This window comes from Aotus nancymaae, unplaced genomic scaffold (assembly GCF_030222135.1).
Source record: "Aotus nancymaae isolate 86718 unplaced genomic scaffold, 86718_ANA_hifiasm-v0.15.2.pri h1tg000029l, whole genome shotgun sequence".
In the NCBI taxonomy this organism is placed as follows: Eukaryota; Metazoa; Chordata; class Mammalia; order Primates; family Aotidae; genus Aotus; species Aotus nancymaae.
In genome coordinates, this window is record NW_026988442.1 from 16,273,558 (window position 1) to 16,290,976 (window position 17,419).

The following is a 17,419-nucleotide window of genomic DNA, read 5'->3' on the forward strand; positions in this document are numbered from 1 at the left end:
CCAGCAATCGAGGTGCACAGGGCCTGGCAGCGTCTGGCTTTGCACAGTGGACACAGGACCTGTGACAGTTTGTGAAAGCCGGGCTTTTGTGACCTATCACCAGGGTTTGCCGTCAGCCCTCCCGAAGTGAGGGTAGATTTTTTGAGGCTCTTTTCAAGTAGTACTTCCCAGGCTGGGCTCCTGGGGATCTTAAGGCTTTGGGAAGTTAGCAGCAAAACTTGTATGATAGAGGCAATATTTGAAAAGCCAAATCGTATTTGAAAAGTCACATTTTGCATTCTCTACCCTCAGTCCTTCACCAGACCAAACGGGCTGCACATGTCAAGTTTTTGCATTGGACTGGAGCCGAGGCAGCTCTGTAACTGGCCAGCTTCTCCTGCTCACTCGCACTGCCTTCTAGGGGTTTGGGTTTTTTGGTTTTTTTTGGTTTTTTTTTGAGACAGGGTCTCGCTCTGTCATCCAAGCTGGAGTGCTAGAGTGCAGTGGCATGATCTTGGCTCACTGCAACCTCTGCTTCCTGGGTTCAAGCAATCCTCACACCTCAGCCTCCTGACTAGCTAGGAGTACAGGTGTGAGACACCATGTCCAGCTAATTTTTGTATTTACCGGCTAATTTTTGTATTTTTAGTAGAGATGGGATTTCACCATGTTGTCCAGTCTGGTCTCAAACTCCTGACCTCAAGTGATCCTCCTGCCTCAGCCTCCCAAAGTGCTGAGATTACAGGCATGAGCCACTGTGCCTGGCCAAGTGGTTATAGTTTTAATATACAGCAAGATCGTGATTTAGTAACAGTAGCTTGGGAGCTACCATGTCTTTAAAGTGGGCTCCTAGGGATGATGGTAATAAGGTGTCCAGGGTGGGGTGGCGCAGAGGCCACTGAGCAGAGCTCTTGGCAGAGCAGACTCTGCAGGTGGGTCTCTGAGGATAGATAAAATGATGTTTGTGGCAGATTCCAATACAGAATGGGCAAGGAGTGGATGTTTCCTGACAAGCTGCTTACTGGATATGGTTGCAGTGGTGGTAGAAATGGTTTTTCAGAAATGACGTGCTGTTTGGACATGCTGTTTGGGGGTCCGTGGTCAGGGGCTGGAGGAGGTGGGGCTCAGCCACAGGAGAGTGCCTCCCTGAATGCCTGGAGCTGGTGCTCTCCAGGCTGGGGGTAAACCAGAAACATTCCCACGCTCAGAGCCCCAGGCAAGGGTTTCTGCTCTGCTGCCAGATCCTCAGCAAGTGCATTTGCCCTCCTTATCCTTTTCCATGTGTACTATGAGAGAGTGAATTAGTCTGGTAGGTCTCAGAATAACCATGTGGGAATTCTGTACAGAGAAAAAAGGGGAAACGGAGCTGCTCTTAGAGACCTGGGGTCGGTGAGAGTCCAAAGAACCTTCCCCAGGCCCCCTTGGGAATCCCCAGAATGAGACTCAGCCAAGCTGAAGTCCTGAGAGGCTGGGAACCCATGTCAGCGATTCTGGTATTCCTGGTGAGAGTCAGAGCATGTGGGCCATGTGTCTGAGACCAGGATCTGCAGGAGGACAGTGAGCAGCAGCTGTCACAGGCAGGGTGGGCACCTTAGTCATGTGCTGGAATTCTGCACCAGGGGTCACTAGGTCCGTGTTCTCATGGTCAGCAGAGCCAGAGCTGCCACCCTCTAACCCACTCAGGAAATAGTCAAACCCTGCCTGAGGACCCTAGGAATAAGGGCCCATATAGGCCTTGACTGGGGAACTGTCCTGGCTAGGATCTCAGCCAGGCTCTGGCAGGTGGCACCCAACTCCCAGCCCTAGAGGGTGTGGCCAAGGAGCAGCTAAACGTGCTGGTTGTGGACTGAAAGCCTGGGCTCAGATCCTGGCTTTTCCACTTCCTGTCTATGTAACCCTGGGCTATTCACTTCTCTGAGCCTTTGTTTGTTTTTTCTCTTTGAAATCAGAATGGTAGGCCTGGTGAAGAGTTGGTGAGCCGATACAATTAAAGTGCTTCTTGCTAGGCCAGTTCACATCCCATCCCTCTGTCAGTGGGAGATGCCATGGAGCTTCTGAAGTTTCCCAGCCAGCAGACATATTCCCAACCACTGAGAACCTGCTGCCCTGGACTGTGGGTGTGCCTAGAGGCATTGCTTAACCCCTTCCCCCACTCCTGTGGCCCAAACATGTCAGGAAAACAGCCCCTCACACCCTTGACCCCAACTGGGGAGTGAACAGCTCTCCTAAGGAGCAGCTGGGGGTGGGATGGAGGCATTGCCCTGGCAACAGAGCAGGTCCCTCTTAGGCCACTGCTCCAGGCCCCTGAAGGCGGGTAGCTGTCTGCACTCTGGATACAGCTCTCCTGCCGCCTGTGACCTGGTGCCAAGAGCCTGAAACCAGACCTGGCCTTCCGGCCAGAAGGAACTTTCTCTGCTTTCACGCAGCCGGAACCGAGATACCAGTAGAAGTTCCTCCTGCTACCCCTACCTCAAGATTCCCACAGGGCTCCTGCCTTTCTGAGAGTAGGCTCTTAGGGACAGGCTTCCTGGGGAGCAGGGGAGGGGGCTGGAGCCCCAGAAGGAGCAAGGAGGTCTGGGGCAGCTGCTGTGGCAGTTATAGATTCATGTGCCATGGGCCACTGCCGCTACACTCACACCTGCATAGTAGTTCTTAAAGTTATGAATTAATTAACACCATTTGAAAATTCAGAGTTTTTTTTGCCAATTGATTGTTTTTTTCTGTTGAGTGTTCCTCAAATGGTTTTTCTGTTGATACATGATGTACATATTTTCAGGGTAGATGTGGTATTTTAATACATCCATATAATGTGTAATGATCAAATAAGAGTAATTAGGATATCCATCACCTTAAACATGTTTCTATATGCTGGGAACATTCAAATTCTTTTCTTTGGCCAGGCAAGGTGGCTCACGCCAGTAATCCCAGCACTTTTGGAAGCCAAGTCCAGAGGATTGCTTGAGACTAGGAGTTTGAGACCAGCCTGGGCAATATAGTGAGACCCCATCTCTACAAAATATTAAAAATGAACCAGGCATGGTGGCGCACACATGTGGCCCCAGCTACTTGGGAGACTGAGGTGGGAGAATCATTCGAGCCCAGACGTCAGGGTTGTAGTGAGCCATGATAGAGTCAGAACCTGTCTTAAAAAAAAAAATCTGCTAGCTAATTTGAAACATATATTTTTAAATCCAGATTTCCAGCACATTTGGCAGCTTGACAGATGCTGGGCCCAGGCCTCCAACATGGCAGCTGTGAGCCAGAAACGGCCAATGCCCTGTACACATCTGAACTGTGGCCCCCATTCAGGACCAACCCACTTAGTTTACAGCTGTGGAAACTAAGTCCAAATAGGGACTCAGGCCCTGTGCAGAGTACACAGCCCACCATGGCCAGCACTGATTTTAGATCCCGGCAGCCTGGCCTTGCAAAGCAGAGCTTTCTGCACTGACACTCATAAAAGTAAAAAGCTTCTTCTCCCATCTATAAAGTGTCAGTGATAATTACCTCTCCTCCCAGAGCTGTGTCAAGATAAAGTAGCGCCTGGCCCAGGCCTCAGTAATGATTCTCTTAAATCTATACAAATGATACATGTTGCCTGGAAAGTGTTGCTAGAAGCACAATGTGCTTTCTCTGCCACCTTTCAGAAATGATTGTTTTGCACACACTTTGCAGTGCTCGGTGCCAACGATTTCTTGCACTCTCATTCCCACAGCTTCATTGCCCAGCTTCAAGCAGATTTGCTCAAGGCTCTACCTCCCACCAGACTGTGCTTCTCTGTGTGTGGAGGCAGGTAATCTGAAGGGAGGTCAAAGCCCTGGCCCTGGGCATTAGATCCAAACTGGAAGGCCAGGAATAAGTCATTCTGCTTCCCTGTGCCTCTGTTTACCCAGTTGTCCAACAGGGATTTGTTCATTCAGTAAATAAGTATTTACTGAGCCCAACAATGTATTGGGCCTGGTACTGAGAAAGCACCATGATTATATGGGATACTCAAAGTCCCCACCATCAGGGACCTGTATCAGATAGGTTCCCTGTCTGGTAGCAGAGAGAGGCCAAAGACACGTGAGCTGATAAGTGACCAGTGCTTGAATGAAACAAGCAGGGTCCTTAATGAAAGAATAACAGCTTTAGACAGGGTGGTCAAAGAGGCCTTCACTGAAAACGTGCCACTTGAGCTGGGACCCAAAATCATGATGAGAAGGAGCAGGCATGCCAACATGAGGATGAAGTTTGTTTCAGACAGGGCACAGCGGGTCCGAAGGCCCCACATGGGAGCATGCTTGGAGCATTTGAGGAACAGCAAAAGCATGGTGTAGCTAGAATGGAATGAGGAAGGGTGAGCCAGTTCCTATTGTAGGCCCAGGTGAGCAATGTGGATTTTATTCTGCATGGAGTGGGGAGCCTTTTTTTTTTTTAATTTTTTTTTTTTTTTTGAGACGGAGTTTCGCTCTTGTTACCCAGGCTGGTGTGCAATGGCGCGATCTCAGCTCACTGCAACCTCCGCCTCCTGGGTTCAGGCAGTTCTCCTGCCTCAGCCTCCTGAGTAGCTGGGATTACAGGCACGCGCCACCATTCCCAGCTAATTTTTTGTATTTTTAGTAGAGACGGGGTTTCACCATGTTGACCAGGATGGTCTCGATCTCTTGACCTCGTGATCCACCCACCTCGGCCTCCCAAAGTGCCGGGATTATAGGCGTGAGCCACCGCGCCCGGCACTTTTTTAAAATTTTGACACGGAGTTTTGCTGTTGTTGCCCAGGCCAGAGTGCAGTGACGCAGTCTCGGCTCACTGCAACCTCCACCCTGCCTCCCAGGTTCAAGTGAATCTCCTGTCTCAGCCTCCTGAGTAGCTGGGATTACAGGTGTGCATCACCATGCCCAGCTAACTTTTTGTATTTTTAGTAGAGACAGGGTTTTACCATGTTGGCCAGGCTGGTTGCGAACTCCTGACCTCAGGTGGTCCACTCACCTCAGTCTCCCAAAGTGCTGGGATTACAGGCATGAGCCACCTCACCCAGCCCGGAATGGGGGAGCTTTTGAAAAACTTTAGAAAATGGGAGAAGTAATCCAGTTTGACCTTTTAAAAACTGTCAGGGTTCCAGGAGTGATTATGGGTAAGATGCGCCAGAGAGAGAGCAGGGAGGCAAAAGACCAGGCCTGTGGGGGTAGAGAGAAGCTGGTCTCTGTTAGATGTGTTTTTGTGGTAGAGGAGTAAGGCTTTGCAGATGGAGGAGGGTGAAAGGAGCAGGTGGGAATTCCCAGCCTTCTGGAGTGGATAACTGAGTGTTCAGGGTCCCCTCTCTGGGAGAGCAAGGCTGATGTGGAGGAGGAGAGGATTCAGATTCATTCTGGACACACTCAGCTTGAATGGCCTTGGCACTCACCAGCAGAGCTGCCTAGTGCACTGGGACTCTTCAGATAGTAGGTGATACTCCCTCCTAGCTCTTGTCAGTGCCTGTGTACTGTAAAATCCTCTGCCATGTCTGGAGGGACTTCATGAGGAATGTGATGCTATAGGCAGGAGGAAGATGCCTCTGTTCCCACTGCTGCTTAGAGCAGCCCCAGGAAGCTGAAGATCCTGTCTGAGAGGAGGCAGCCTTCCTTGGATCTCCTTGCTTCAATCCCTATCCTCCCTCCACCAACTAAGGTAACTAAGTTACATTTTGCCAAACTTGCCCCACTCAGTATCTGTCTTCCCATGCAGTGGGGCTGTCCTGCCCTGCTCCTTTGCTCACAGAGGTTCCCTTCACCAGAAAGCTCTGCATTTCCTTCCACTCAGTGACTCTGGCCACCCATCCAGACACAAGCAACCTTAGTGTCTTCCAGAAAGGCCCCCATACTCTCCCAGGAGGCAGTCACTTTCTCCTTCATCCAGAAACCATGGTAACAAGATTGGCATGGGCCTACCCCAAGATCAAAAAGTACCTCATGCCTGTCAGTGTCTTGGCTCCTACCCAGAGCACATTGAGTATCACATCCTATTTTTATGCGTGAAACAACTGCCGTGTTCAGGGCAGTTAGTGCAGCAAAGTGGCCATTAGGTAATCGTCAGCCTTTAGGCACCTCAGGTTCAGGCCGCAGCTTCTCACTGCCTAGCTGGGATGTGAGTGCAGGCGAATCTCCACCTCTCTGTAAGATGGCGCATTTACATTTGAGAAATGGGAACCTCCCTTATACATACTGGTTTTGAGCATTTAGTCAGCTAAAGGATAGCTAAAGTAGATTCTCATTATTCACTATAGTTATATTAACAGAGTCATAGTGAACGCTAAACCATTGCTCTTCTGGGCAATATAGGGTCACTGCAAGCCTGTGGTCATAATGTTTCCACCAACTAATCAATCCATAACCTTGTTTTATGTGTGTCTCTGTTGAGAGTATTTTTTTTTTTTTTTTTTTTTTTTAAGACAGGGTCTTACTCTTGTTGCCCAGGCTAAAGTGTGCAGCGGTGCAATCTCGGCTCACTGCACCCTCTGCCTCCCAAGTTCAAGTGATTCTCCCACCTCAGCCTCCCAAGTAGCTGGGACTACAGGCACCCAGCACCACACCCAGCTAATTTTTGTATTTTCAGTAGAGACAGAGTTTTGCTATGTTGGCCAGGCTGGTCTCAAACTCCTGACCTCAAGTGATCTGCCCGCCTTGGCCTCCCAAAGTGCTGGGATTACAGGCATGAGCCACTGCGCCTGGCCAAAAGATTCTTTACTTAATATACTAATGATTCATTAACACTGAACTCATGGCCAGCAGCACTATGACTCATGAATGGATGAAGTGTACCTAACACTTTCTCCATAAGGGACATCACAACCTTCTTGCACTGAGAACACGGGGCAGCGCTTCAGCACTATGTGGGGCCATTTTAAACAGTGAAGTCACCAACAGAAAGCTCACAAATGGGAAAAGTATAGCACTAAATAGATCAGAGGAAAGGATACTTGTTTATAGTATGAGAGCTGCAGTGAGAAGGTGGAGTGTCACCCTGTTCGACCTCAGCTGGGGATGTGTCAGTGGGCACATGTCTGCAAGCCCCTCAAGTGCCAGTTTTGCAAGTAAATTCAAGTGAGTAGGTAGTTTTGCACATATAGAATTAGTGAGTAACTAGGATCAACTATATGAAGCACTTGCTCAGGCCTGGCCATGGTCAGCACTCAGTAAGGTCAGCTGTTAGCATCAGAATCATTACCGATAGGAGTGCATCCTGGCTTCTGGAACAGGCTCCAAGGACAGAGCTAGCTCCGTGAGCTTTATGGCTTTGTCTTCACCAATCTGACACCTTTTTTTTTTTTTTTTTGAGACGGAGTTTCACTCTTGTTGCCCAGGCTGGAGTGCAATGGCATGATCTCGGCTCACCGCGACTGTAACCTCCCAGATTCAAGCAATTCTCCTGCCTCAGCCTCTTGAGTAGCTGGGATTACAGGCATGCACCACTACACCCTGCTAATTTTGTATTTTTAGTAGAGACGGGGTTTCTCCATGTTGATCAGGCTGGTCTTGAATGCCCAACCTCAAGTGATCCACCCGCCTCAGCCTCCCAAAGTGCTGGGATTACAGACATAAGCCACCATGCCCAGCCTGTCTGACAGCTTTTTAACTTGTTGGCTTCTGTGGATGTTGGGGTCTGAAGTAGCTGCAGATTCTGGAGGCCCTGAATACCCCCACTAAAGGGTTTGTTCCATGTCTACAAACCATTGAATGGTTACAGTCAAGCAGTGACATGATTGGATTCCTCAAATGGCTAGGGTGGAAGAGGGACAGGAGGTCAGAAGGCCAGGGGGCACCTGTGGTAGTCTCAGGGAGGCTGGCTTCAAATGAGGGGGAAAAGGTAAGGATGGGAGGGGCCTGGTTGTGGGGGGCAGAGGAGGATCCCCAGAAGGACTTGGGAGGATGCTGCCATGAGAGTGCCTGCCAGCCCCTCTTGCTGGAGTTTGAAAGTAAAGTTCGATGTTGCTAATTCTTAAGCCACAGTGAGGGAGGTGGCTTTCAGACTGAAACATTGGGAAAGGAGAGGGTTATATGGACTGTCAACAGAAGTGGCTTTGAGAGGACAATCTGTCCCTGATCCTGACCTAGCTGCTTGGAATTCTCTTCTCAGCTCCTTCTGCCTTGGAGGAAAGGAGGGAGGGATTTGAGGCTGGGTGGATGGGAGTCTGAGCTGTTTTACTATAGCACACAGACAAGTTGCCCAATTTAGCTGCATAGTTTGACAGGTTACTTGCTGGCTGAGAGAGGGAGTGGGATCTTACCAGCCCTCAGCCTTTCCACTAATGAGCCTTTTCCCTAGCTTGGCAGTACCAGCAAAGGGAGTTAAGGGAGTCTGCCTGTCTTTGGGGTCAGCTTAATCCATTCATGGCGGGCCTTGAGCTGGGCCCCATTGCCTTCACTGTAAAGCCTGTGCCATGGCTCCCACATTGTCTGTGGCCCCCTGGCATCTGTTCCTCTTGAGGAGTCTAGACTTCCTCTCCTTTGCCCCCTGCCAGGCTCAGACATCTGGGAGCCAGCAGGCATGAGGCCTAGTTGACCATCTTATATGCCTTTACATTAAAAAACAAAATGCAGAAACAAATTCATTCTGACCTGATACAGTTTAGAGGATAAAATCTTGAGGTAGAAGGCAGAAATAATGACATAAAGGAAGTTTCTCTTTAGAAGGAGCAAAGAGTTAGGTGCTGAGAGGCAGGGAGGCTGTGCTAGATGTCTGGGGCTGGGAGCAGGCTGCACAGAGGATGCATCGCACAACTGGCTCGTGGGCTGTGGCATGAAGGACCTGCATGGCTGAGGGGGCTGGGAGAGGCAAGCATGCAGCCCATGGGGATGGGTGGTTCTGCATGCCGGGGTGTAGCAGGCGATTCACTCAGGATCTTTTAAAATATGCATAAGGACCAGCTGGAGGACACAGTCATACTGGAGGGTGCTCACTCCCTAGCTTCCTGGGCAAATCCAGTTTTCCAGACTGAATGAGCAGAGTTGGACTCATGTGTCCTGTTGTAAATTGTGGCATGTAGAGCATCTCCCCAGGGCAGAGGGACAGTGATCACATCCTGGAGGATGCAAGGCTCCTCAGTTCCAACATCTTGGATCTCTGGGGCACTTGCCTCCCTCTATAGCAAGCTTGTCCAACCTGCAGCCTACAGGCCACTTGCAGCCCAGGATGGCTTTGAATGCAGCCCAACACAAATTCATAAACTTCCTTAAAATATCATGACTTTTTTTTTTTCTTAGTTCGTCAGCTATTGTTAGTGTATTTTATGTGTGGCCCAAGACAATTCTTCCAGTGTGGTCCAGGGAAGACAAAAGATTGGACACCCCTGCACTATAGTTTAATTGGCAAATGATGGCTTTGCACCCTCTAGGCTGGGCACTGGGCTGCCAGCACACATGGGACACACTCAGTTGGGGGACATGACCACAGCCCCGAGTGCTCCAACTGATGCTTGAGAAAGGCGAGTGCCCGACCGGCATGGGCCAGACAAAGCTAGAGGTGGAGGGGCTGGCAGGACAACAGGAAGCCTGGAGGACGGGGGAAGGGGGCTCCAGCAGAAACCCATGCACTTTAAAGGCTTCGATGCATGGAGGTTGGTGTGTTTGGGAATGGTGCACTGTGCACTTGGTTCTCTGAAGCTAGAAGGGGTATGCTGAGGGGCAGGAGGGGCATGAGATGAAGCTGCCGAAATGGATGGGCAGGGACCAAGCAGAAAGGGCTCAGGTTTGGGAGGAGCCCTAGGACCTTGAATACTAAAGTGTTGGGAGCCTTTGCTATAGGACCAGATAATCTGGGTTTTTGGCAACTGAGGGTTTTTGTAGTGATACTGAGGTTCATTTTCTCTTTCAACAAATTATTGACAGCCTTCATGCTTGAGGCATAACCCCAGCCCTGGCATGTGGCGTGATTTGTCAGGACAGAGTTCCCCTAATTGCCCTGGGCCCGTAGCTGTCAGGTGACTCCTCCAAGCCCACAGACTAATGTGGTCGGTGCTCTGATGGAGATTCCCAGGTGGAAGAAGAGATGGCAGTCAGGGGAGGCTCTCAGAGGAGGAAATTCCGAAACTTGTGAGTAGCTGAGGGAAGCCTTCCAGGCAGAAGAACAGTATGTGTAAAGACCATAACGGGGGAGGAAGTGGCTGGGGTGAGGTACTGGAAGAGGTAGGGGTGAGGTATTTCCTCACCGTATTTCCTGCATTCATACACTTGAAATGAGAGCTCTCCTGTACAAGGTTAGGTCTCATCTTCCTGCTCCAGTGAGGCAATACTCAGAGCTGAGGGGTGCCTGTCCCCCAGGGAGCCCCTGAAGCCCGAAAATCTTGTTTGCTAGTCAACACCACTTATGTGGCTGTGGCCCGTGTGTGCCTTGGGAGACATAAAGGATCTAAGATAAGCTCACTTTCCTCTTACTGAATCAGGCCTGAACTTGCTTTCTGGCTGGGTCACTTTCCCTTTGATGACTGCCTGGGCCAGGGCCCAGGGCCTCTGAGGGTGCTGAGTAGAACTCTGGGCCCAGCAGTTCTGAGAGAAAGGCTGGAGGTTCAGTCCTTTGTCCAGACCCTGGCTGTGGGCAGTCCTATTGTCTTCCGTTGGGAAGAAGGTGTGCCTCTTCCCCACCAGACCCCGGTGAATGCTGCATGCAGACTCTTCATGGACAGTGTCATCGCTGCCCCACAGATGGGAACAGGAACTCTGGTGTCACACCCAGTTCTTGCTCCCCCATATTAACTATATTCCCTCCTCAGGGAATATACCCCCTTCAACATTTTGAGCGAAGTGGGGTTGGCTTCAGTGTTCTGATCTAGGGCAGAAAACCCCATTTGTTTGGGACTTTTAAGGCCAAACAAATCCATTCCTTTCCTGAAATCCTCAGTGAGTTACTCTTGTCTCTGCTGCGCACTAGTGGCCATAGATTTCAAGAGCTGCTCTGAACAAATGTCCAGGTCTTGAGGGAAACTGTCCCTGGGCTGGTCAGAGAATCAGCCAGACTCCCTGCCAGTGGCTGGGGAGTGGTAGAAATTTGGCCTGCCCTACCCTACCCACAGGCCCAGTTGCCTCTGTACCAGAAATGATAAGTCATGCCAAGCCTAGGCCTGGCCCAGCCTTAGCTTCTGCAATGCAGCCTACATAATCACACCCTTTTTACAAGGAGTAAACTGGAGCCATACAACTGGTCAGTGACAGACCTGGGATTTGAACTCAGGCTAGTCTGGTTCCACACTGCCCCCTGGCTTCTGGACCCTTACCACGAAAATGACTCTTAAATTAGAGAATTTCAGGCATCAGTGGAGAGGGCATTCAGAGGGGATCTTTCCTGAAATCACAGTGATGGGAGGCTCCACACGATCCTTGAGGGACAGGATGAATGGGGCAGTGCTTTGAGTTTGTCAAAGGCTGTGTGAATACAGTGTGCTGTGACCCAGTAAGAACCCCTCCCACTCTGGCCTCTGGAACAGATGAGAGTATTAAGTCCAGAGGGCAAGCAGGAGCCTGGAAGCCAGGACTGGGCCTCAGTTGAGGCCCTTTCTACTCTCCACAGTCAGATTTTGGGTTGGTATGCCCCTGCAGACTGGTCCCAGGGCCCAGCAGGATGCTGTGGGGGTGTGGGGATGAGTGAAGGTCCCAAACACCTGCAGCCCAGCCTAGCAAGGAGGGGCCCAAGGCCTGGAGAGCGGAATGAGGTGGCCGTGCTGGGGAGCAGATGCAGCTGCTGCTTACTCCTGCAACTCTGGGCAAGTTGTCTAACCTTCCTGAGCTTCATGGGCCCCGCTGCAAAGTGGGCATAATCATGATCCCCACCTCACAGGCACTGTGAAGCTTACACTACAAAGCCGAAAAGCTGCTGAGCACAGCTTAGTAAATGACCCAGCTTTTGGCCCTCAGCCTGTGCCTTGAGGCCAGCTGAACGCAGGCGCTCCTTTTCACTGAGCAGGCCTGTCCCTCCTCTCACCATTCTGCTTTTGAACTGAGCCCTGCGTCCTGCTTCCCTGCTGCCTTTCTTCTGGCCCAGAGAGGTGGCTGTCCTGCCTGCACACTGCTCTTAGGTTGGTAACCAGAGATTGCAGGTGTCTGTCTGGGGGAATCCCTCAGTTTTTCTCAAGGCCTGAGCAGGACGGAGACATTTCGAACAGATAGTAGGAAGTAAGTGCTCCTGGCTTGGAACTCCGGACCACTTTGTTGCTTCCGGACTAGGCTGGGCACAAGGCACAGCATCCAGCTTCCTGGGCTTCACATCGTGGCATGCGTTACTTTCAAAGAACTCAGTGCAGAACTGTTTGTCTGCTGATGAGGGCTCCTGGCTTTCCTGGAATTCAGTATAATGCCTTAGCTTGTTTCTTCAAAAAAAAAAAAAAAAAAAAAAAAAAGGCCTTAGCTTCATAGATGTCTACTGGATGAACAATGGATTATTTTTAATTTAATTTAAATAATTTTCTTTAAATTTTTTGATAATTGTAAATTCACATGCTGCTATAAGAAATAATACAAAGGAATTCTTTGTACCCCTCACCCAGTTTCCCTCAATAGTAAGATCTTGCAAAACTGTAGTACATTGTCACATCCAGAATATTGACAGATACAGTCCAGCTGTCTTACTCAGATTTCCCCAGGTCCACTTGTGCTCACTTATGTGTTAGTGCTGTGCAATTTTATTCAGATAACCATCCCCACAATCAAGACACAGAACTACTGCATCACCTCATGCAAGGGTCCCTCTTGTTACCCTTTTATAGCCACACCTACTTCCCTCCTGCCCTACCCTTCACCTTCTCTCTAGTGACCTCCTCTTCCCTGGCAACAACTAATCTGTTCTCTATCTTTATAATTAGGTCATTTCAAGAATGTTATAGGCCAGGCACAGTGGCTCACATCTATAATCCCAGCATTTTGGGAGGCTGAGGCAGGAGGATCCCTTGAGTCCAGGAGTTTGAGACCATCCTAGACAATATAGTGAGACCCCATCTCTACCAAAAATAAAAAAGTTATAAAAATAGAGTCATAAAATATATAATTTGGGGATTGCCTTTTTTTTTTTTTTTCGAGACAGAGTTTTGCTTTTGTTGCCCAGGCTGGAATGCAATGGCGCAATCTCAGCTCACCACAACCTCCACTTCCAATGTTCAAGCGATTCTTCTGCCTCAGCCTCCCGAATAGCTGGGATTACAGGCATGTGCCACCATGCCTAGCTAATTTTGTGTTTTTAGTAGAGACGGGGTTTCTCCATGTTGGTCAGGCTGGTCTCGAACTCCCAACCTCAGGTGATCCGCCAGCCTCGGCCTCCCAAAGTGCTGGGATTACAGGCATGAGCCACTGCACATGGCCAATTTTGTATTTTTTGTATTGGAGAGACGGGGTTTCTCCATGTCGTCAGGCTGGTCTCAAACCCCTGACCTCAGGTGATCCACCCGCCTTGGCCTCCCAAAGTGCTGGGATTGCAAGCATGAGCCACAGTACCTGGCCAGATGTGTTCATTTCTGACCAGATGGAAAGGGGGCATACAAGCAGAGGGAATAGGGGAGAGGGAAGGTTGTGTGGAAGGAAAAGGCCAGGGGGAGCAGAGAGTCTCTCAGTGACCTTGAGGTCTGTCATAGCGTTTTGGCCCCACACACCTCACCTAGCTCATGCCCCAGCTGGATAATAGGTTTGTGTGCGACTGTGAAGTGTGGGATCTTTGACCAGTGGCAGCATCCCCTCAAGACTTTGTCTTGAATGAGGGTGGGTAGGGCCTGTGTGTGTTTGGCTTGGTTGTTGATGTCTTGACTCTTGTTCTCCTGCTCCAGAAATCCTGGAAATGTGGCTGTATATCTGTCCCAGAAAGCTTACCTGGCCCCTACTTCTCTCCACAAGGCCAAGAGACTGAAGAGTCCCCAGTTTCTGAGGATGCCCTGAACCCCTGGTGCCTTATGCCCTAGGTTGAGTGTGGATTCTCCCTCATTGCTGATGGAATAGCTGAGGCCAGAGAGCTAGGGCCAAGTCAGGCAGGGCCTCTGCATTGGAAGGGGCTTGAGAAGGTTGGAGGTTTTGCCATCTCACCCTCTCCCCTGCCCTTCTCTCATCCATCTGCAGGTTCATCATGCCTAGTGGCCTATAAGAAGACCCCACCACCGGTCCCTCCACGCACCACCTCAAAGCCGTTCATCTCAGTCACAGTCCAGAGCAGTACCGAATCTGCCCAGGACACCTACCTGGACAGCCAGGACCACAAGAGCGAGGTGACTAGCCAGTCGGGCCTGAGCAACTCATCGGACAGTCTGGACAGCAGTACCCGACCGCCCAGCGTGACACGGGGCGGAGTTGCCCCAGCCCCTGAGGCCCCAGAGCCACCCCCAAAACATGCAGCTCTGAAAAATGAACAAGGGACACTGACCAGCTCTGAGTCCCACCCCGAGGCCGCCCCCAAAAGGAAACTGTCATCAATAGGAATACAAGTAGGGGCTCCTTTTGCACTCTGTGTCCTCAGCCCGCTCTGTGCACCTGCCTGTGTGTAATTACATCTGGTGGAGGCCCACTAGGTCTCCTGGGAAAAGGTGGTTTGCCTCTCTATTTTGGGGGGATCAGCCCCAAGTGGCCATACTGAATTCCACCATAGCCACATCTCACTGGTATCTGCCCACACATGCTGCTGCTCTGCAGCCTCAGGCATGTGTTTCTGCTCCCCCAGTGGGTTGTCCCAGTGAATGTAGTTACACCCAGCCAGCCATCTCCTGTCCACTGTTTGCCTGTCCACTGTCTGTCTGTCCACTCCACCCTTTGCCCTGCCAGCCAACCCATGGGAGGCGGGACTGGCCTAACAGTTCTCTAATCCAAGGTCAGCTCGGGTGCGAGGCCATAGCCCCGCTTGGCGGCAGGAGCAGCATGAAGCATAGACGCCGATGGGCCAGGAGCCCAGGACCCAGGGCCCTTGAGCCATGGGGGTTGCTCAAGGGGAACTTTGCCCAGAGCCCTCTCGGGCCTTGGGGACAGGTAGGTGGCTTGAGGTACCAGGCCATGTCATTGAGAAGGGCGATGCCGGTCTCAGTGCCTCCCTCCATGGGATAGAGTCCAGGCGATGGTTCCCCAGGGCCAGGTGGCCAAAGCCAGCAGGCCCTCCATAGTTGTGGCACACGGCAGGGCAGGTGTGCCAGCTTCCCCTCCACTGCTTCATTGCACCTCCTGCATGCACCCGATACCAATAATCTGTCTTGTTTGCTGAGCTGGGAAAACTTGGGCCCTGCCTTGTAGTTTTTAAGAGTTTCTCTAAATCCAAATTGAGTGGACTCTCCTTGCCCGGGCTGGAGCTGCAGACCAAACTAGGGTATATTCAGAGCCGTGAGGGAGGGGCAGCTACAGTGGGTGAGGGCAACAGGGGAGACAGGGCCCTCCCAAGCCCAGGGGGGTGAATCAAGGAGGATGAGGTGTTGTGCATTGTGGCTTAGGCTGCAGCGGTCTCCTCCAGCCACCCCTGCGCAGTTGACTGTGGCCCAGCTGATGACAAAGCACTGGAATGCAGGAGCATGGGACACAAAGTGGAGCTTGAATGGAACAGACAAGGCTCACTGAGCAATTTCTTGCAGTTGCCTGAATTTGTTTCCCCCCCAAGAGGCAGCTCTAAGTTTCTGCTTCCCCACATATAAACAGGGAGAGAGTTGGCCAGGAAACTCTGCTGTCTGTTTTCTGGGCTTATTAAGTATCCAGCCCCTGCCCTGCACAGGTGGGATTCTCAGAAACAGCGAGTAGCCTGATCTTTGGGCAGCCCCACCCTCTTCTTGGCCAAACCAGATTCTCTTACCTTCTCGGAAAGCCTAAGAATTAGGACCACCCTTGATTCCTTTCACCCAGAAAATGACACTGGGATAAGGACTCTCTTAGGCCTGTCCTGGGCATCTTTTTCCCTGGATTCACCGAAGCCCCATTCCATGTTCTCACTGCAGCTCCTTGGAGATCCAGTGATACTGCATTTTTGAGCCAGCTTTTGCTGAGGGGAAATGTGGCTGTATCCCTATCCCAGAAAGCTTCCCTGGCCCTACTTCTCTCCACAAGGCCAAGAGACTGAAGAGTCCCCAGTTTCTGAAGATGCCCTGAACCCTTGGTGCTTCATGCCCTAGGCTGAGTGTGGGTTCTCCCTCATTCTTGGGTGATGATAGAAAAGCTGGCCTGGCTGCCCCGTCGCCAGGCACCTTCGACCCAGAAAAGAAAGGCAGCCGCAGGGCATCACTGTTGCCATGTTCCTTCCACTCCACAGGAGTGGAGGGAGTAACGGCTTCCCACTTGGCCCTGACCCCAGACCTTCCTGCTGCTCCCCAGGGCCACCCAGTGCTAAAAGTAACCTCAGCCAAGTGTGAATAATGCCCAGGGACTTCGGTGGCTCCTGTCTGCGTGGCAGTTTCTGAATCTATAACTGCTGTCCAGGGTTTGTCCTTAGTGCACGTGCCTCTGGCCTGCCCCTCTGGGCTTCCGCCACAGGGTTCGGGGAATGATCTTTGCCTCAAGACAGCCGCCAGCTTCAACTACACCAGATAACGGCTGTGGCTTTGTGTGTGTGTGTGTTTTCTTTCTCTTTCGTTGTCCTTTTTTTCCTTCTCTCTGATGCGTGTGAAGGAGAGGACTAGAAGGAACGGTTCCCACCTCTCGGAGGACAACGGACCCAAAGCGATCGATGTGATGGCACCCTCCTCAGAGTAGGGAAAGCCAGTCATCTCCATCCCATCCCACCTCCCACCCACCTGCCCGCCCGCCTCCGCGCGAATGAGCAGTGCCCGGCTTAACCTGGTCCGGCCTCGGGACCATGTGCAGTGTCCGCATGCCTCGTGTCTGTCTGTCCACACGTCTGTTTGCATTGTCCCACTAATGTGAATTTCAGCAGCAAGTGTGGTGTTTGTTTTTTATTTTTGTCTTTGTCTCCGTGCCGTTGCTGTCGTTGTCCTTCAATAAGGTTGACTGCATTCAGCCAGTGCCAAAAGAGGAGCCCAGTCCCGCTACCAAATTCCAGTCCATCGGGGTTCAGGTAGAGGACGACTGGCGGTAAGTCGGACAGAGGTGGCCGCTGCTTCTCCCCTCTCCTCTCCCTCCCTTCGCTCTCACCTCTCCTGCTCTCCCTAACCCACTTCTCCTTGCTGGATTTCTAATAACCAAGCTGGGTTTGGGGTGCGGGCGGTAGCCCAGGCGTGGGAGGCTGGGTGGGGGCGGGCGGGGGGACAGATGAGCACTTGCTCTGCGAGACCAGTCACCCACCGGGCCATGGCTGGGCCGGGACATGGCCTCAGCTGCCCTGATGGTGGTGGTCTTCCTAGCCCCACTGCAGTAAACAGGCAACCTTATGACCTTGTCCTCGTGTGTGTGTGCGTGTGGGCTTGGGCAGGATGGGGCAAGGGCTGAGCCAAGAATGAGATGGGGGCTATGGGACCCGCTTCAGGCGCATGGTGAGCAGATGATGCATCCGTTTCTCTGTCTCCCGTGTGTCCGGGTCAGGGTGGCCTCTGGTC

General features: G+C 51.4%; 1 protein-coding gene across 12 annotated transcripts in view; it reads left to right on the forward strand.

Annotated features, from left to right (window-relative positions):
* The window catches only part of DLGAP4 (DLG associated protein 4), a 170,022-nt gene that overhangs the window by 120,901 nt on the left and 31,702 nt on the right, over positions 1-17,419 (forward strand). For 5 of the 12 annotated variants that reach the window (XM_021665844.2, XM_021665842.2, XM_012455070.2 and 2 more), the window contains 2 exons: positions 14,025-14,386; positions 16,870-16,958. In XM_021665844.2, the coding sequence (XP_021521519.1) occupies positions 14,025-14,386; positions 16,870-16,958 (451 nt within the window). Of the gene's footprint in view, positions 1-12,005; positions 12,102-14,024; positions 14,387-16,535; positions 16,616-16,869; positions 16,959-17,419 lie in introns of those variants that run through there. The other 7 variants (XM_021665843.2, XM_012455071.3, XM_064382389.1 and 4 more) reach the window with 4 other exon arrangements.